This window comes from Psittacula echo, assembly GCF_963264785.1.
Source record: "Psittacula echo genome assembly, chromosome: Z".
NCBI lineage: Eukaryota > Metazoa > Chordata > Aves > Psittaciformes > Psittacidae > Psittacula > Psittacula echo.
The window spans coordinates 56,649,102-56,670,729 of record NC_137742.1 but is presented as its reverse complement, the minus strand read 5'-3'; the positions used below and the strand labels follow the sequence as shown (position 1 = coordinate 56,670,729).

At 41.9% G+C, this 21,628-nt stretch overlaps 1 protein-coding gene across 1 annotated transcript in view; it reads left to right on the top strand.

Moving 5' to 3' along the window:
• Nucleotides 1-231: 231 nt before the first annotated feature.
• Nucleotides 232-21,628, top strand: part of PLPPR1 (phospholipid phosphatase related 1) — a gene marked incomplete at both ends in the record, with an annotated part of 70,303 nt that continues 48,906 nt past the window's right edge. The window contains one exon of the mRNA XM_080637990.1: nucleotides 232-294. Within this exon, the coding sequence (XP_080494116.1) occupies nucleotides 232-294 (63 nt within the window). The remainder of the gene's footprint in view (nucleotides 295-21,628) is intronic.

Sequence of the window (21,628 nt, the reverse complement as noted above, 5' to 3'; positions counted from 1 at the left end):
TCTCTTGCTTTTGTGCTGCAGAAGCTGTGCCTTCTCGTGTTATTTTGTATGGCCACAAGTTAGACTTTGAAGCTCTTTTTAGTCTGTCCACTATGTCATTTCACCATGTTACAAACCTTGTGTGTTAAATGCCGAGTTTGCCAAAAGTGAAACAGACTGAAACACCTTTGTCTTTTCTTTGTCAGGATAATAAAGTTCTGAATGGTGCCTCGCCAAGAAGTGTGATGAGAAATGGCTTTAGGAAACAATACCCAGAGAAGCTATTCCATCATCCCCTGCTTCATCTTTGTTGAGGTGAGTACAACGTTCAGTTGCTAAGCCTACATAGAAGGCAGGTCTGCCCTGCAGGAAATAAGTCATTGGTTGGCCATTTTGTTTGTAAGGAAGCATACTTTCTTACTTGATAACATGAATAATAACATGCCATCAAGTCACACTGCATGAGTTAGCCAGATCTTAGGTACAAGCATGCAAGAACACATGTCTTGTGTTTTCAAGACTTGACTGTACTTGATTTGCCAGCTAGTCCTGGTGTACTTGGTAGAGAACCAGCAGTACCTGCAGGTGTAGCTCAGTAGCAGCTGATTGCTCATCTTCTCATTTTTCCTCAGACCTGTTTCTATCTTGTTGCTGCACAAGGGCTGGACCTAGTTTAAGAAAATGTCTGATCTCACAGTCTAATGATTTGTAGGCTGAGGAAGCAAGGCTTGGCTCTGATTTCAGTTCAGATGGAACATAAAATTTACATGAAGCATACCTAGTGTGATGACGGAGCTTGGCTAGCACAAAGGCTGTGAACTGAGTAGCAGTGACTTACAAGAGTTGTTGTTCCCACAATGGACTGTGGCTCCACATCTTTGTTAAGGGTAGTTGTTTGGGGTTTTTTTTATTTGGCTTACTATTTTACTCCATATAAATTGCCTTTTTATGGTGCTTCTTTTACTTAGCCTAACACTGCTATACTGAGTAAATCTTTATCCAAATAAAACATTATCCAAATCAGTGACTGTTCAACTGGTGCTTTTAAGACTGGGAAGGTTTTCCAGGCAAGGGGGTAGCTCTGGGTTTCCAAGAAGGCTGAAACTTTCCATCAGATTTACAAGGTGAAAAGGAAATCACTGTCTGTGACTGACTGTCTTCAGAGTCATTTGCCGGCTGCAGCTTGGGTCCAATTCTCACTCTTTGGCCCAATTACGACGTGAATGCTCTTCCACAAGAGGAGCAATAAGAACAGTCAAAACAGTCGGTTGTGTAAGGCTTACCCATTTCCAAAGAAATCTTGGAAATGTTTGAGTGTGCTGCAGCACCAGGTGTAATGGCACTCTGAATGCTTGCTTTCAAGAGCTTCTGAGCACTGATCTTTCCTCAGGAACCAGGAAAAGCATGCAGTGGTACCCAGGACCTATCTAACCCTTACTCATCTGGGATCCCCTCCTGATAGCATCTTCTTCAGCCAAGAGATACAGTTCCCTTATGTGCACTCCCTACTTTCTGTACCACCAGCTTAGCCCCCAGGACACAGTCAGATGATCCCTGGGCACTTAGTCTAAACTACTTAGTAGTAGTTTTCCTTTTGACTTGGGTGGGCCTTCCTCGCAGGAGGAATCTGACTGCTTGGAAGATAAGGACTGAGGAAAAGTATAATAAAACCACAAGTATAGCCTGGCACAGGGCCTTCCGAGCAGCAGCTATGGCAAAAACCAGTGTGGGAAGATGTCTGAGCCTTGTAGTGCTTCACAGGGATTTGTCACTAATTATAATGTCCAGCTTCCTGGGCAATCTGTCTCTGCTCCCTGGGGAAACTGAGAAGCTGTTGTGATTGAGACAATAGATCACTACTTTATCCCATTAGGTAGAGAAAGGAATGTTAAATATGGGGAAAAATGTGCAATAAGCTCAGAAGAAACCAAATAAACACTATCAAGAATGAGATGTCTCAAATTTATTGCAAGCAAAGGACTAAAACAAGATTTTTAGTCCTCTAAATGTATGAATAATGAATAGGTTGGCAGCCTGTGACAGAGTTATAAATTGTCCTTCCTGTAGACAAGACTGACATAAATAAAAGAATAAGTCTTTTTACAGGTGGAAAATAAAAAATTTTTACTTCTAAGTGTACTTTCCTTCCTTTGCTAATTAAGACACAATTTTAAATTAAAAATCAGTCAAAACAGGGAGATAGTGTCTGAAGAGATGTTCTCTCTGCTACATTTGATGAAAACATCTATTTCTTCCTCTCTTTGTCCACAATATAGATTTTTACTGGAATACTACAAATTCATAGTCTTATGTCAAGCATTGTAGCATTAAACAACAGGAAATCTCATTTCCTGCTGTGAATGAAGACATAATTGATAGTAGCTATTCTGTCTGAAAAGTCCCTGTAGATCTTAAGGCATGCTGAAGGTGTTTTTCTTTTCATATTGACATGCTTCTGAGAACGAAGGAAGTGCCTTTTTTGTATGAGCTACTCCAGACACCAAGCCCTGTGCTGAAATGCCTTGGTTAGGATGGTCCCTATTTTTGTAGCTTTGAGGCAACCTTGAGAATTGATTATCTGTGTGACACTTTGCTGCAGTTGCTAAAGGTGCATGCAGAACAGCTAAAAATAATGTTGCCTGCTTTCCTGACAATATTTTTCCGTGTGAAAACAATATAACAGCAGACATGTTAGCTGATCATGAGTAGGAAAAGAAATGGTCAGTAAATATTATCATGGGCCTTGATCATGGATTCCCCAGAATGTTCTTCCTCCCTCACTGTTTTACATGGAATGTGATCCTGTAATTAAAAATTCTTAGGTATTTGCTCTTTAGGGTAAAACTGCTGAGCACTGATTGCCCTGTTAGCTGCGCTGCCAATAGATACTTGCTAGCTGCCCAGTATGCAGTGTGCGTTCAAGCAAGTTGTGATTGCGGTGGTGGAGATGAAGTGTCACAAACAGTTTGGACATTTAAAACACCATTATGTTTCATTTTGTAAAAATGTGACGTTTATAATTTCAGCAGTTTTTCGCAGTTCTGGGGTTTTTTTCTGTTTCATGTTCCTCGCACTGAACTAACTTGTAGTAGACAGTTATGAAAACTGACCTGAAGATGAATAGCTCATTATTAAAACTGAAATCCTATGCTTGTCTCTACAAATTCCTTTTTATGTTCAAAATATGAACTTTGTAATAATACAGAGATCCCATGTGATGTCTAATCTGTAGTGACAGCAATGTTAAGTCACCGATTTCGGTCCCTAATTGGAAACACAATGTCCTATTATGAATAGATCTAAAGGCTAAATAGGGAATCATTAAACTAATTTTTAGCCGCTTATCAAATCTGAGTCCTTCTCCCAACTAATGTACGCTGCTTTCTAAATGATTCTTTATTCAATTGTAAGAGGTATTCTTAGAGTCTGGCATTTGTCACCAAGTGTTTATGAAGATTTGGTATATTACATTTTGTTAAACACATAAGCAATTAATTAGAATGTACAGGACACTAGTATTTTTCTTTTCCTTGCCCCCCTTAGCAGCATTGCTGGCAGCCAGCGTCAGTGAAAGGAAACTTCAAGAGTCTCTTGCCCAGCCTTGGTTTACATGTAAAAGGTTGCTACAAGATGAGACCACTTCTTTTCCTCACTCAGCTGACATGTACCACTGCTTTGAGCAGTGTACGGACCACTGAGCACCTGGTCAGAATACTGATGCTGTTAGGTGCTGACAGTTGTTAAATAGAGGAGCAAAAGAAGATGCCCTACTCCCTCCAGTAGCTTCCAGAGTCCTTTGGAGTCAGTGATAAAGCAAGGGCATGCAGCAAAGGCTATGGAGCCCCTACCTGTTGGTATGCCCTGGATCTATCCCAGCAAATGCAAATAGTGCACAGCAGCCTGTTTGAGGATTTGTTGATGGCCAGGACTGATCACTGAAGTGGTCTTACGGATTGTAGGTAAGCATGAGAGTAAGTAGCAGAAGCAGCATCTGGGATGACAGGAAAAAAATTCTCACATATTATCATATCATAGAATGGTTTGGGTTGGAAGGGACCTTAAAGCTCATCCAGTTCCAACCCCCTGCCATGGGCAGGGACACCTTCCACTAGACCAGGTTGCTCCAAGCCCCGCTCAACCTGGCCTCGAACACTGTCAGAGATGTGGCAGCCACAGCTTCTCTGGGCAGCCTGTGCCAGCGCGTCACCTCCCTCACAAGGAAGAAGTTCTCCCTAATATCTAAACTAAAGCTCCCCTCTGTCGGTTTAAAACCATTCCCCGTTGTCCCATGACTGCATGCCCTTGTAAAAAGTCCCTCTCCAGATTTCTTCTAGGCCCCCTTTATGTAATGGAAGACTGCATAATGTCTCCCCTTATTTCTTATGCTATCTGTATTTTGGAGGATCTGTGCTGGTGGGTCTGCATCTGACTTCTGTTTCATTAAACATGCTTGCATATATTCTTCCTTTTTGACGTACTTTTGACTTGTGCTGTTATTTGTTGCCCAAAAGCTTTTTTGAGCATCTCCTGCCTCCTTCACCTGCAGGGACATACCTGGCAGAGTGCTGTCAGAAACAGCTTTCATGGTGCTTCAACAAAGCTGTCTCACTATTTTGCAACCCCACTTCACGAGGCTTTTTTCAAGGAGTACTATGTTACATCCTTCCAGGTAACATACTGCTTGAAGCTGGGGAAAGTAAAATCGTAACTGGTGGAGGTGTATTTTGTATATTGTGGCCCAGTTTTCTGCAGGGAGGGAAAAAATTGTCAGAACAGCTAAGATCTAGGCAATGTCAGATGTAGAAGTGGGAGAAGTGCAATGCTTGGCAAATCTCAGTTCTCTTCCTAAGGGACTGGTGAGCTACCCTGAGGGCTTGAGCTAGCATTCTGGGACAGAACTCATTGGGGGGGGGGGGGGGTTGTTAGGAAAGCTGAATACACCCTGGCTTTGAATTTATTGGGTCAGAGTGATTATACTTGCTTTTTCAGCGTATTTGATGCTTATCATTACTGACAGGAAGTGTAATGCAATGTGATAATTGCATTTTCTAGTAGAAGTTGGAAGGATAGTTGCATAGTATGAATGAACAGCATCCCTACAACTTATGCAACTTCAAGGGGAAGGCATGCAAACCGCTTTTAAGCTTTGGTGTCTGATTGAATGGTGGTTTTTAAAGAAGCAGTAAGCAAGCAACACTTCCTCTTTTTCCTGCAAAGACAACCCTCTCGTATCTTCTGGGTCAACAGCAGTTATGATTATGATGGGTCCCTAGATAATAGAAAGAGAAAATTATTCTAGAATTTCTGCTGATGTGTGGTTTCTACTTCCTTTTTCCTTTTTCCTCCTTCTGCAACTACCTGACTTGAGTTGTTTCAGGGTGTGAGTTATCTGAGGATTTATTTTCAAGTACAGTTACTTTTAAAGGAGTCAGATATATCTGAGGTGTGTCTTTGCACATGAAAATACTGCAATTTTCTGGTACCAGATTTAATTAAATTGTCTTAAACTGATCAAAGAGTTGCAGAATACCAAGTGACTTTAATATGATTGATGTATGTGCCACGTTATGCTTTATTGTGGAGTATTGTAATCCTGACACTGACAAGATAGTAGACACAGACTCAAATGAGCAACACCATTAAAACTAAAAACATTAGACATCTTTCAAGTTCTGTAATCTGAAGATCCTATTTTCTCACACTAAATTCATTATTCTGCCCCCAGGAAAGCTTTTGTAGGCAGAGTGGAAACTGTGTCTTCGTGACGACTTGATATATAGTGCATTGCAAAGGAATGAAGATTTTGTAAGAGAAATCGCCCCCTCGCTCCTGAATAAAATGAAAAATGATGCAAAATAGAAAGCTCTGGTCTTACATCTATTCTGATGCAAACTTTGGTTTGAACTATAGGTATGTTACAGCCTCATCTCTGTTTTAACACTCAGTGGGGTAAATTTTCCTTCATTTTTGTAATTTTAGTTTTGGACAGATTGAATCATACTCAAATATCTATTCAAACATAATTTAGAAAGAATTAGTTTCAACTTACAGAAGCACAGAAGGGAAGCTTTCTTCTTTTTCTGCTTGCTTTCATTTTCCCGCCAGTATTTCATGTACTCAAGCCAACGGCTGAACTATTCTTTAGCAGGAGAATTTCTGCAATGCTGAAATATTTGTCTAAGTGAGACAAGTGCTTCTTAAACTCCTGCTTGTCATCAGCACCACAGCAGGGTTTAGGGATCTATGAAAAGTAAGTGAGTTTAGAACAGTCACGATGTATGTGTCACATCTTACATTTAATTTTTTGTTTAGGTGTTCTGAAAACAAAAAAAGATTTTGCGCATTTGGGTGTACTGGCCAGTGCCCTCTAATTTTGACCAGTGGTCGGGGACTGTGAAATGTCAGTTTTCTGTATGCTGTGGTCCTCAAAGCAACATTTCTAAGCATTGAATACATTGGCAGTAACTTTCTATTTGTGTTAGAAAAACTAAAAAATAGGAAGACATTTCTCTCATAAGGAAAACTTAATGACTGCATTAGAGCTTTAAGGTTGAGATTAAAATATGGGATCACAATTTTGGATGTTCAACACAAGGTAATGTCTGGTGCTCCTAGAAAATGCAAAAAACCCCAAAACCCCAAAAAACCCCCGATCCAGGCAGGTTTTAATATAAACACAAACTAAAAAGGCATCCCAAGTTGAACTAACTTGTAAATAGTTGCAGCGATCAGTGACTTTTCTGCAGCAGTATCCAGTACCACCATGTAAGGCTTTTTGACTGTGTTTCCTGCAAAGGCAGAAAAGAAGGGGTTTCCAGTGGCTTGTGTGTGCCAGCTCAATCCTTTCTCTTGCTATAGGTGTCTTGTACACAGCTATTTAAAGCTCTGTGACTTGTTTCACCATCTGTGCCATGAAGCGGTAGTGCTGTGCTGCTCAACTGGGATGCCATGAGGACAAAATGCCCTGAGGGACATGTTATGTGCTGGTGTTGTATAAACTGCCTGTCATTAGATCCTCTAGTTAGACTGACTGTGTGAATTGATGGTGACAGATGCTGTGCAAATTCGGAGGAGCTTGTCTTGTAGCAGGGTGATGCTTCTGCATAATCCCCATGCTTCAGTCACTTCTGTTTCTTGCGATTCATTGTTTCTTATTTTATTCACACAGCATATGTATCTGTTTGTTGCTCTTTCTAAACATCTCATTATGTTCACCATTTGCCAGACATTCCTTATTGTTTGTTTTCTTTGCCTTTCTACCATGGTACCTCCTTTGTTCCAGATTACTGTATAACTACATATTGGCTTAATCTCAGTGAATAGGTAACTCCTGAATGTAGGATTAGTTTTGTTGAATTGCTAGGCAGCTTTTTTATTACCTAACTATAAACTAAAACTTAATTTTTTAAAATTATAATCCTTCTAGGTGCTTCACAATTGAGCAAAGAGCACTGAAAACTCGCGGCCAAAATGAGCACTCCTTAGCACCTTGAGAACATCTTAAAGTTAGCATCAAGGGACTGCCCAAGAGGGATTAGCTGCTTTACTGCATATTTCTTTAAAACATAAATGAAAGAAGCATTGTATTGCTGCTTGCAGACATGTGAAGCCTGTTTTATTTACTCCCTTTTTATCCTGAAAATTTCCCTTCACAAATAATCCTTTTGATAGCCTGGATAACATCTTAGAGTTTGCACAAATGAATTTGGTGCAGTTTTCAAGGAAGATAGTAAAGGTATTGTCTTTATGACTAATAAAAAAATGCATTTGGTAATAGAGAAGAATGTCATAAACACACTGCTTTATCTGCTTCACTGTGCCCTGAAACTATTCAACACTGTTGAGCACTACTGCAATTTGTATAACATGTTAGTCTGTATAACCCAGTTTTAAGAGAAGGAATTGTGGGGAGTTTTAATTACGTAGCAGTTAAGGAGATTGAATTTCCTTTGTTTGAAATGCATTTTGCTGGTTTGTAAGTTCAAAAAGCCCATAGCTTTAGTAGATTACTGTTAGAAAAAATACTAATCAGAATTGATTGCACAGAGGTTTTAAGGGTTAATAAAACTAGATGCCATTCATGCAAGTTTTATGTATTATATATGCAGAACACTACAAGCCATGTTTGAAGCCTTCAAAGGTGGAAGGTATCTCCATCTGGGCTATGAATGACTGGGCAACTTAAATTAGACTTAAAATAGATAGCGATGTGAAAATACATATGACACAATATGCAACATAGGCATCGATCTCCCAATGGGAATAGAGTGGTATTGTCAGTAAACATTACTGCTTGCTTCTTCCCTCGTTTTTTTTCACAGGTATTCTTAGATTTTAATGTTTCTTGCAGATTGCTGTAGAGCATTGATGTGTTACTTTTTGGGTTTTGTTTGCATACTTCAAAGACCTGAGCATTTGTCATATTTTCTGTCCCAAGCACACAATGTTGACCTGTTTATTTGCACAGATGTATGAAAATTTGGAGATAATTTCAGGTTTAGTGCATTATTATATTACTGATTCCTTTGTAACACAATTGCACTATTTCCTCTGGTGTGCATCTGTGAACATACATATTTTTCTTTGGTCTGCAGGAATATCCCTGGATTTATTTAGCATTATATTTGATTTGAATAACTTACACGAAGTTTTAAAAAGGATGATAAGGAATTAATAGGGACTGAAAAATCTGTACTAAGTAACCCTAAATACAACAATCAAGCCTTCCCAGAATTGGTCATGAAAGATCTGAGAGATGTCAGAGGAAGGCAAGATGCTTAAAGCTTATTTTACAATATCAAACCCATTCAAACTCTTTGACAATGCTTTTCACATCAGGAGAATTTTCAGAAGTGGAACAGGTCTCTTTAAGCATCATGTCCAATTTTATCAAGTTTGCAAAGGGCATGAATTCTGCTGCTGACCAGCCATTCCAGACATTGAAAGGAGGGGTTTGTTTTAGCAGTGTTAAAAGGGTGAAGTCATCAAGATCAGTCTTAACAACAAATAGATTTGTACAAGTGATTTGACAGAATATTGGCATTTTCTGGTGTCTAGAAATTCCAACAGAGTTTAAAGACCAGCTTTTGGAATCTGCCAGGTGGTGTACTTCCTTTACAAACCTAAGGTATTGCACCAACCTGGAATTTCCCCAAGCTGCTGACAGAACATTTTGGTGCCTTTGTGTGGGAAGCAAATAGCTTCTAAATTGTCATTATCTTCTCTCTCCAAAGTGCAAATCAGTAATCCAGTTGCTAGCACCTGAGTGACACATAAATTCATAAAGCCATTATGAATGCAGCAGAACATGGCAACAAATAAAATACAGCTTTCTGGAGAAATCATACTGTATGTTTCCATATTTCTAACTCACTTGGCTGGTATACCTCAAGCTTCATTATTTATTTTGTGACTTCTGGGGCAGTCTTAAGGGAGGCCTGGTACTTCCCCTTGTCGTGATTTAAGCCCAGCCGGCAACCTAGAACCACGCAGCCGCTCGCTCATTCCCCCCGCTTCTTCCCCCCTCTCCCTGAGGATTAGGGAGGAGAATCGAAAGAATGTAACTCCCACGGGCTGAGATAAGAACAGTCCAATAACTAAGGTATAACACAAACCACTGCTGCTACCACCAATAATAATAATGATAAAGGAAATAACAAGGGAAGAGAATACAACCGCTCACCACCCACTGATCGATAGCCAGCCCGACCTAAGCAGTGATCTAGCCCTTCCAGGTAACTGTCCCCAGTTTACATAGTGGGCATGATGTGCTGTGATATGGAATACCCCTTTGGCTAGTTTGGGTCAGGTGTCCTGTCTCTGCGTCCTCCCGGCTTCCCCTCCTCCCTGGCAGAGCATGAGACTCACAAAGTCCTTGGTCAGAGTAAACATTACTGAGCAACAACTAAAAACATCAGTGTTATCAGCATTGTTCGCAGGCTGAGAGTCAAAAACACAGCACTGCACCAGCTACTAAGAAGGAGAAAAATGGCTACTGGCACTGAACCCAGGACACCCTCAATCTATCCCCGTATCCCAGCATTTTGGCAGTAAACATTTCTTCTCTGGTATATGATTTCCTTATAGTCCTGTTGCCTTTCAGTGATGTATTTCACCAGGAATTTCTATGAGGTGTTGGATTCTGAAGTCAGATCATAGACTCTCTCACACAGGTGTGAACTCGGTGGGGCTATTGAAGAGACTATGAGGCTGCATCTGGAATATTGTGTCCAGTTCTGGGCCCCTCAGTTCAAGAAGGACAGGGAATTGCTTGAAAGAGTCCAGCACAGAGCCATAAAGATGATTAAGGGAGTGGAGCATCTCCCTTACAAGGAGAGGCTGAGGGAGCTGGGTCCCTTTAGCTTGGAGAAGAGGAGACTGAGGGGTGACCTCATCAATGTTTACAAATATGTAAAGGGTGAGTGTCAGGATGATGGAGCTAGGGTTTTCTCAGTGATGTCCAGTGATAGGACAAGGGGTAATGGGTGTAAACTGGAGCATAAGAGGTTCCATGTGAACATCAGGAAAAACTTCTTTACTGTGAGAGTGACAGAGCACTGGAATAGGTTGCCCAGGGGGGTTGTGGAGTCTCCTACACTGGAGATATTCAAGGCCTGGCTGGACAAGTTCCTGTGTGATGTACTCTAGGTTACCCTGCTCTTGCAGGGGGGTTGGACTGGATGATCTTTTGAGGTCCCTTCCAACCCTTGGGATTCTGTGATTCTGTGTTTGCAGGAATTACGTGAGAGAGTGGATTTGTTGGGAACTGATGTTTTGAAAGTTGTTACATCCTCTGCACATGGTGGTAAATGCTTACTGAACTCTTAACATACATGAAATCATTGCTCATCATGGTGATTGCTTATAGCAGTGATTAGAGATTGACCCTCAGTTTTAGAGTTCATGAATCTTCACAGATTATCTTTCAGCTTATTGCTGTGCTTTTTTTTTTTTTTAAATTAATTAAAAACTCCTATGCTATTAAAAAAAAGAAAAAGAAAAAAGTTTGGGTTTTGTAAGATTTAGGATATCTGCATTAATACACAATGATAAATTCTATTAACTCTTCTTGGAGCACTCCAGTTTTAAGTTAAAGAGTCAAAAATAAAGATGCATCTTCATCTTGAAAAAGAGTAATTTAATGATCAAGGTTTTTATTGCAGATAGATTTTTTGAAATGGTTGTTAGATGAATGATTGATCAATATTTTATTAAGTACATAGTCAATGTTTAAATAGTTGTTACACAGCTCAAGAAACCAAATGGTTGTTCATAATGGTCTGTAACTCTTACTTTTGGGTGATGTGTTTATAGTGCCCACTGTGATAAAGAGCTGCATCAGACTAGACATAGCTAAAGCCCCATGGCTTCCTGTGCTCTCTAGTAGCCTTGCAACAAAGCCTCTGCATGTTTGCAGAGTGCAAAGAACCAAGCTGGTTTGCCCAAAAGTTTTAAACGTACTCCCAAACTCTGCTATACATTTCTCATGTAATTTCCTTTAAAACTTGGTCACCTGAGCAGAATCCATGTAACAGGACATGTGGGGGATAGGCTCTTAGGAGTTTAAAATAAGTTTGGATCATTTATTTATTTATTTTTCATAATTCTACGCCATTCTTTTTAAGATTCTACAGTAATTATTGATGGGGTCTAACATATGCTGCAATAAGATTAAAGCAGCTTGTAAATAATGATGTAGTTATTACTGGAGTTACTGTTTTGTCACAACTTCAGTAAATTGCGTTATTTAAAGGATAGCTAGCTGAATTATCCCTATATTTCCTCTCCCAGGTATTAAATGCTGCATGTCTGTCCTAAAAATCAATAATCTAATCTATTGTTCATTGTGACTTAATGGCTTATTTCTGGAGTGTAGACTTTGCGTACCTGGTAGGAGCTCTTATAATAATAATTATTATTATTATACATCAGTACTTCTTATATACTTTATTAAAGCACAGGAATTTACTGTTTGATTATTTTATGCAGATGTACATTATTGAATAGTGATGTCATCCATAGTGGAGCTGTTGATCGAATTTCCATTTGATTTATTGTAATCTCTAGTCAATATTGCATTTTTTTATTAAATTATAGCAAAAAATGTGTAAATATATCTCAGTAATGTAATCTAGTTTCCTATTAATACCTTACTAATATAAACTTCCAGTTATAATGGAGTGAATTAACTTTTCAAATAGATTGGATACCAGATTATATTTTTGTCCTGGGTTCAGCAGTAGCAGTCAGTTTTTCTCCTTTTTAGTAGCTGTTGCAGCACTGTGTTTTTGACTTTCAGCCTCGGAACAAAGCTGATAACAACTGATGTTTAGACTGACCAAAGACTTTGTGAGTCTCATGCTCTGCCAGGGAGGAGGAGGGGCCGGGAGGAAGCAGGGACAGGACGCCTGACCCAAACTAGCCAAAGAGGTATTCCATACCACAGCACGTCATGCCCGGGGATGTAACTGGGAGCTACCCGGAAGGGCACGTCCTCTTTTCGGTCGGGCTCTTTTCCGGCGAGCGGTATCATATTTTCTTCCCTTGTTATTTCTCTTATCATTATTATTATTGGTGGCAGCAGTAGTGATTTGTGTTATACCTGAGTTACTGGACTGTTCTTATCTCAACCCGTGGGAGTTACATTCTTTCGATTCTCCTCCCCATCCCTCTGGGGAGTGGGGGGGGGAAGTAGACTGCGTGGTTCTAATTTACAGCCGGGGCTTAAACCACGACAATTTTTATTAGCTTTATAACTATTCTAAGCTTTACTAGGAGCTAGTTAAATAAGTAGTCTTCCAGGATCTTTACGGTCTTATTTAAACCATCCAAAGCCAAGATCAGTGCAGCTCTGTTAAAATGGTAGAAAGCATACTGAAACTGAAGAAACTGTGGGAACAGAGTGCTTTATACAGCGTTGGTTTCATATGAATACATAGCAGGATTGGTTTATCATGACGAGTTTCAGGCTTTTCATTCTTACTGAAATTTCTTTCTGTAGAGAAAAAGAAAGAAAACAGTTCAGGATTTCGAAAAAACTTAGAGCAGATTTGATTTAAACAAGGAAGGAAGCTGGGGTCAATAAGATGAGTAGGAGGCCTAAGACTATATGCTGTTTGAGTTAAAAGAAAGGTCATAGACTCCCCACCGTAGGTGGTTAAGGATTCTGGATTAAGTTCCTCTGGGCCTTGTCCAGTTGCATTTTCTTATTGACATACTAGGATACCTGCTTAGTTTTCGAGTATCCTTATAGGAAAAACACTTGTCCTAATATTCTTTCTAGTAAAGTGATGTAACATAATGTGAAGGAGAAAGAATCTAGACCAAATGACAGTGAAAAGAGAAAATAGGATGCAACAAGGCCCCCTCCGGAAGATATTGGGAGAACTGGCTCCCCAGGATTTGAAGAAGGCTGAGGTTCTTAATGACTTCTTTGCCTCAGTCTTCACTGGCAAAGGCTCTGACCACACCACCCAAGTCTTGGAAGCTGGACACAGGGACTGTGAGAATGAAGACCCTAGGCCCACTGTAGGAGAGGATCTGGTTTGAGACCATCTTAAGGACCTGAACGTACACAAGTCCATGGGACCTGACAACATCCATCTGCGGGTCCTGAAGGAGCTGGCTAATGAAGTTGCTAAGCCACTGTCCATCATATTTGCAAAATCATGGCAGTCAGGTGAAGTTCCCGACGATTGGAAGAAGGGAAATATAACCCCCATTTTCAAGAAGGGGAGAATGGATGACCCAGGGAACTACAGACCAGTCAGTCTCACCTCTGTGCCTGGCAAAATCTTGGAGCAGATTCTCCTGGAAGGCATGCTAAGGCACATGAAAAACAACAAGGTGCTTGGTGACAGCCAGCATGGCTTCACTAAAGGGAAATCCTGCCTGACCAATTTGGTGGCCTTCTATGATGGGGCTACGGAACTGATAGACAGGGGCAGAGCAGCTGATGTCATCTACCTGGATTTGTGCAAAGTGCTCAACACTGTCCCACATGACATCCTTGTCTCTAGATTGAAGAGACATCAATTTGACAGATGGACCACTTGGTGGATAAAGAACTAGCTGGATGGCCGCACACAAAGAGTTGTGGTGAATGGCTCGATGGCCAGCTGGAGACCGGTAACGAATGGTGTCCCTCAGGGATTGGTGTTGGGACTGGTCTTGTTCAACATCTTTGTCAGTGACATGGACAGTGGGGTTGAGTGCGCCCTCAGCAAGTTTGCCGATGACACCAAGCTGTGTGGTTCGGTTGATACGCTGGAGGGAAGGGATGCCATCTGGAGGGACCTCGACACACTTGTGAGGTGGGCTAATGCCAACCTGATGAAGTTTAACCATGCCAAGTGCAAAGTCCTACACCTGGGTCGGAGCAATCCCAGGCACAGCTACAGGTTGGGCAGAGAAGAGATTCAGAGCAGCCCTGCAGAGAAGGACTTGGGGGTGTTGGTTGATGAGAAAATGAACATGAGCCGGCTTCAGTGTGTGCTCGCAGCCCAGAAAGCCAACCGTATCCTGGGCTGCATCAAGAGGAGCGTGACCAGCAGGTTGAAGGAGGTGATCCTGCCCCTCTGCTCTGCTCTCGTGAGACCTCACTTGGAGTATTGTGTGCAGTTCTGGTGTCCTCGACAGAAAAAGGACATGGGACTGTTTGAACAAGTCCAGAGGAGGGCCACGAGAATGATCAGGGGACTGGAGCACCTCCTATATGGAGACAGGCTGAGAAAGTTGGGGCTGTTCAGCCTGGGGAAGAGAAGGCTGCATGGAGACCTCATAGCAGCCTTCCAGTATCTGAAGGGGGCCTACAAGGATGCTGGGGAGGGACTATTCATCAGGGACTGTAGTGATAGGACAAGGGGTAACGGGTTAAAACTTAAATAGGGGAAGTTAAGATTGGATATAAGGAAGAAATTCTTTACTGTGAGGGTGGTGAGGCACTGGAATGGGTTGCCCAGGGAGGTTGTGAATGCTCCATCCTTGTTGGTGTTCAAGGCCAGGTTGGATGAGGCCTTGGACGACATGGTTTAGTGTGAGGTGTCCCTGCCCATGGCAGGGGGCTTAGAACTAGATGATCTTAAGGTCCTTTCCAACCCTAGCTATTCTGTGATTCTATGATTCTATAACAACAACAACAACAAAGGTTGGGTAACAGTAAAGGAATGAATCATGTAAAAATTCCTTCTGAATTTTAGAGCTGTGTACAGTTGGAACCTTAAGACCAGTTTTGTTTGCAAAGCCCTTTTTCTTGCAATAATTTCACCTAGGTGTTTGCATATCCAGTATGAAAATGTCTATTGATTACCCATAGACAGTATGCTGATTTCCTTGTGTACATTCCTTGTTGCAAAGCCAGCAAGTCAGACAAGACTTCCTATTCCAAGCCTTGCCACCTCAGTCTCTTTTGTAAGTCAGCAAGCTACATCTTACTAAGTAAATACTTACTGTGCTGCTTTTTCCTAACATCTGCATCCTGAAGTAATTTCTATTGGACTCTTCTCCATGCTATCCACTACTTAGCTTCTTACAAAAGCCATATGTTCATCTCGCTGTCTCCTGCTAGCGCATCTGAGTTTAGTAACACTCTGAAGGAGCTAAAACTGCCTTTTTTATATCTGGAGAATCTTGAGGAACATTTGTGATGTTAAATGCAGGTTCAGACAAACTATTCTTGAATTAAAACAAAACCTTATCATGACAAACTGCCATAGCAAATAGCAGTGTTTTGACCAAAAAAGTCCTACTTGTTTTGAGAGGGCTAACATTGAAAAGAGAATGGTAACTTTTAATGAAAGGGACAAAAGTGAGCACCAGGACCTAGGGATTCTATGAAAGCTTTCAAAACTGAAGTTTTTCCTTCTTCCCTACCCTGCATTCACAATTACTTAGCAAGATTCTGAAAAATGAAGTGGTCATTATTAATTTTTTGATGGCTGCCTACTAGTGATAAAGAGTTGTGTGAAAGGATTGGCTCAGATACAAGATGACTTGCAAGCAGCAAAGATTCAAAGTGATAAGGTAATTGTTTCTTTTAAAAGCTTCCTGTTCAGTTGGGAAAATGTTGGAGGCAAATAAAATGGACTTCATAGTGCTTTATACATATTAATAAGACGGTGTCCATTTAGGTAAAGTAAAAAGTCTTTGATAGTTTTCCTTTTAATTTAGAACATCTCTATTTGATTCTTACGATTGGTCTAAGAGTGCTGCAATCTTGATATCAGCAGATAGTTTATTTTGGCAGTAACTGCTGCATTCATTGATGTCTAAATGACTGTAAACTGCCCTACTCTGTTAAATAACATCGGTCTCGAGAGTTTTATGAATTTTAATGAATGCATTTCTATTAATGACAAAGATTCAGAGCTCCAACTGCCTCCAAGGGTGTCAGCTTAGAGGGAAAGCCTTTATACCTAGAAGAAATAGGCATCAGAGCAAGCATCTAAGAAGGTGATAAGGTTAGTGTTATTAGAGTAAGACTAGATTTGATTTTCCATCTTTTACAGATGGTTTTGGAGTGATGGATTCTGGAGTGCCTTGATACCGAGGGATTTGGTGACTTTTACTAGAATCAGCAGTCCAGCACAAGGGTATTGGAACACAAAATACATAAATACAGAGCATGCCATGAAATTTCCATCAGAAAACATTGTTTGGAACTGAGCTTTTTAATGCCATTTTTAATTTGTGTTTACTGAAACTCAAGTAAGTAGACCTTGTTGTCCCGCTAGCGCACTTACAAGGCAACTAAAGATCTTTGATTTTTGAGATGCACTCTTGTGGCACAGATTGATACAATTTACCATAATTTTACCTAAGTCTGTGCCTGCCAAGGCATTGTCACCTTTAAGACTTCTCCGGGATATTGAAGACTAACAGGAAAGATAGAGAACTGCAGTTTGGATTTCTGCTCCTGTTTCTAGTTGCAAGTCTGGAGGATTGATTTCTTGACATTAACAGGGAAATCAAACTGGGCAGGTAGGCTTGCAGGGTCTGTGGCTTTTAGAGATTTTTCGGTCTCAGATAGGTCAGCTGCTTGAAGATACCAACAAAGAATCTTTTAGGCCCTTAAGTCAGAGAAGGATCTGGAAGGAAACGTTTCGGAAGCATCAGGTAGCCTGGAGATTTTGAAGTTGAAAAATATCTCCCTGTGAAATATTTTTTGCTTGAAATTAAGTTTCCAGATTTTGCTTTTCAGCATGCTCTGCTCCAGTAGGACTTAGGTTAAGATGCAGAGTAGCATCAGCAAGCAGATCTATCTAACTGTGAGACACCAGTAGCACAAAATCGTGTGCTGCATTTCTACTCAGGCACTGTAAAGGAAAGGCAGGACAACAGGGAGCCACTATGCCCTTTGTATGTGTGCTGAGGGGATGAGGTACCTGCAAAACCTGCAACACAGGGATCTTTCACTGTTGCCTGTGCTGTTTTCCCTTCTCCACTGTCCTTATATGAAAATCAAATAGACAGCAAGGATGATCACATATCCATACTGACCATCGTCTTGTAACCTTCCCTGTACTTCTCTGTTAGTGCTAATTACACCGTGATTTGTTTGTGTAGTGCCACTGGAGATCTTTCTGACTACAGACATGAAAGTACTCCACAGTTATTACAAGAATTCTGAGCTGATGTAGGAGATGAAAAGGGCTGTGTTGTCGCCAGCCCAAACAACCCTTTGACCCGGAGGATGACATGTTTCACACACAGAATACAAGGCAGATGAGAGCCAGACCAAAAGCCTGTCTTGGCATTAGGGCTCTGAACATCGGTGGTAAGCAGGAGATAGCTTGCAAAAGGCACAAAAATTAGGGATGTTATATGATGTTGACCTCTAAAATGGTGTTGGTACTTTTTCTGATCAGAGGGAATGTCACTGTTTTTAATAGCTTGTGATAGATTTTTCTTCCAGGTTGATTACACTTGCTTTTTGAGCCCTTGTAAATTGCTGGCACCCGTAATTCTTATGTCAGGGAGTTTTACAGCTGATCTATGCCATTTTTGTTTATGTCCCCAGTCATTTCTTTTAAAGTTTACTACACCTAACATTTGAAAAGACTGCAATTTGTGCCTCTATGCCAAATGCAGCCTTTTGCAAAGCAGTTTCTGGGTTGTGCTATGAGACTTTCTTGATCCTCTGGGATGGTCAGGGGAGTCCTGGGAACCTTTGGAGCAACATTATGGTACTAATGAAAACAGCTAGATGAGCCCATGGCTTCTAGTGAGCTTCAGCAGCTTCTAGCAAGCTCTTCCAGCTGCTCCTGATCAGAGCAGGCTCTGAGCTTGCAAAGTCACTCCCCACTGTTGACCAAGGAGGGTCAAGCAGTCTCTCAGCAGGTACTAGGCAGAGGCCACTGTTAAGTTCTGACCCAGGGCATAGCTCTTTGAGGTGGCTGTTTGGACAGCAGTTTACATAGAAGGGAATAAATAACTGTTCACACCAGCATCCGTTTCCCAGTTTGACAGTGGTGTATCACAGGGCCTGGCCCCCAATAGCTGCTGCAGCAATTTTGCCTGTAACAACCAATGGAGGCCTTGATTGGCACATGGAGCTGCAGAAGGAGGGCCAAGCTGAACATGATACAGCAATCTGCCATTGTGGCAAAGAAGGCCAGCAGCCTCCTATATTTTAACAGGAGGAGCAGGTTACTTGAGATCATCCCTCCCCTCTGCTCTGTACTGGTGAGATAACACCTGAGGAGCTGTGTTGGGCTCCTCAGTATGAGAGAGACTCTTCTCTGTGGTACCCAGTGAAAGCATGTGAGGCAGGGGGCACAAACTGAAACAGGACATGGCATTTAACAGAATAAAAAGCTTTCTTCCATTAAGGGTGACTGAACACTAAGATAGGCGGTGCAGAAAGGTTGTGCTTCTCTGTCCTTGAAGATGTTTGGGACCCAGCTGGATGTGGACTTGAACAACCTGCTCCAGATGACCCTCCTTTGAGCTAGGGGGTTGGAATAGGTGAACTACTGATGACAGCTTAACATCTTGCTCACACATGTTTGTAGCTGGCGGGTCCATATAACTTCTCTTGTTCCCCAGGTCTCCTTTATGCTTGAGGCAACTACTGTAACCATGGGTTATAAGGGGAGCTGCAGTTCACACACAGTATCACAGTATCACAGTATGTTAGAGATTGGAAGGGACCTCAAAAGATCATCTAGTCCAAACCCCCTGCCGGAGCAGGAACACCTACATAAGGTAACACAGGAATGTGTCCAGGCGGGTTTTGAATGTCTCCAGAGAAGGAGACTCCACAACCCCCCTGGGCAGCCTGTTCCAGTGTTCTGTCACCCTCACTGAGAAGAAGTTTCTTCTCAAGTTTAAGTGGAACCTCTTGTGTTCCAGTTTGTACCCATTACCCCTTGTCCTATCATTCTTTGCCACTGAGAAGAGCCTGGCTCCATCCTCATGACACTCCCCCTTTATATATTTATATACACTAATAAGGTCACCCCTCAGTCTCCTCTTCTCCAAACTATAGAGACCCAGCTCCCTCAGTCTTTCCTCATAAGGGAGATGCTCCACTCCCTTAATCATCTTAGTTGCCCTGCGCTGGACTCTCTCCAGCAGGTCCCTGTCCTTCTTGAACTGAGGGGCCCAGAACTGGACACAATATTCCAGATGTGGTCTCACCAGGGCAGAGTAGAGGGGGAGGAGGACCTCTCTCGACCTACTGACCACCCCCCTTCTAATACACCCCAGGATGCCATTGGCCTTCTTGGCCACAAGGGCACAGTGTTGGCTCACGGTCATCCTGCCATCCACTAGGACCCCCAGGTCCCTCTCCCCTACACTGCTCTCTAACAGGTCGTTCCCCAACCTATACTGGAACCTGGGGTTGTTCCTGCCCAGATGCAGGACTCTACACTTTCCCTTGTTATATTTCATCAAGTTTCTCCCTGCCCAACTCTCCAGCCTGTCCAGGTCTCACTGGATGGCAGCACAGCCTTCTGGCGTGTCAGCCACTCCTCCCAGCTTAGTGTCATCAGCAAACTTGCTGATAGTACACTCAATTCCCTCATCTAAATCATTGATGAAGATATTAAATAATACTGGTCCCAGTACTGACCCTTGAGGCACTCCACTAGATACAGGCCTCCAACTGGACTCCGCCCCATAGACTACAACTCTCTGGCTTCTGTCCTTCAGCCAGTTCGCAGTCCACCTCACTACCTGATCATCCAGGCCACACTTCCTCAGTTTAGCTATGAGGATGCTGTGGGAGACTGTGTCAAATGCTTTGCTGAAGTCAAGGTAGACCACATCCACCGCTCTGCCATCATCCATCCACAATGTTATTTCCTCATAAAAGGCTATGAGGTTGGTCAAGCATGTCTTCCCCTTGGTAAAGCCATGTTGACTGCCCCTCATAACCCTCTTATCCTTGACATGCCTTAAGATGGCATCAAGGATAAGGTGTTCCATCACTTTCCCAGGGATGGAGGTGAGGCTGACTGGTCTATAGTCACCCGGGTCCTCCTTCTTGCCCTTTTTGAAGACTGGAGTGACATTTGCTTTCCTCCAGTCCTCAGGCACCTCTCCCGTTTCCCAAGACTTGGTAAAGATGATGGAGAGTGGTCTAGCAATGACTTCCGCCAGTTCCCTCAGCACCCGCGGGTGCATCCCATCTGGACCCATGGATTTATGGATGTCCAGATTGCTCAACTGGTCTCTAACCCATTCCTCATCGACTAAGGCAAACTGCTCCAGTGACCTGAGTTCATCTGAGGTCTCAGGAGTACAGGGCTCTTCAGGACTGCCTCCGGCAGAGTAGACAGAGACAAAGAAGGCATTCAATAACTCTGCCATCTCTGTATCTTCAGTTTTACAGATGTCGAAACTGAGGCACAGAATGACTTGTCTACAGTTATTCCTTTGGCTAGGGTCAGGATCTCAGCATTTACATATGAAGTCTGTTATCTTGACTACTGCTTCAGTCTGAGACATGACTCTTTCAGATTTGTCTGAGAAAATCTGGGTGCATTTCAGTAGCTGGTAGTTGAATACTCACCTCTTCCCATCTTTGTAAGTCTTTGTATAATGGCCTGGAACTATCAACAGAATTTTTCATAGCTAAAGAAAACAGTTTTCTCCTTGAACTAAACATTTATCAAGTTATAGCTCCATTGCACTGGCACAACATTTTAAAATATATTTTAGTAATAAAAGCAGTCATCTGTAAAGCTGCTGTCTCTGAAACTCAATTACTCAACCTTTCCCTTTCTTCTTTTCCTCAGCGGGTAGCAGTATAAGAATATTGAAGCATTAGTCATCTAAAAATGTGATAAAGTGTTTTCATGCATATAGGAAAAGGAGGGGGATTAAACAAATGCTTAGAACATGTCTGAGTGCCATGCCACTATAGGAAAGAGAGAGGGAATATTAGAGAGACTGCTACAAGAAATAATTAATAATACTAAAATAAAAACTTGGCAGCAGGGCAAAGAATTGAAAATTCTCATTTGTTGTAATTGATGAATCAGTGTCAGTTATGAAGGAAAGGAACAGTCCAGGCACACACGAGTAAGCACTCTCTGACTGCAGGGAGAGTAGAGATCTGACCACCTATCAAAATCTTCCTGACAGAGCAGTAGCTTGAGCACAGCAAGAGAGCTGTGCTGCTTTCTGGAATGTGCCTTGGTGG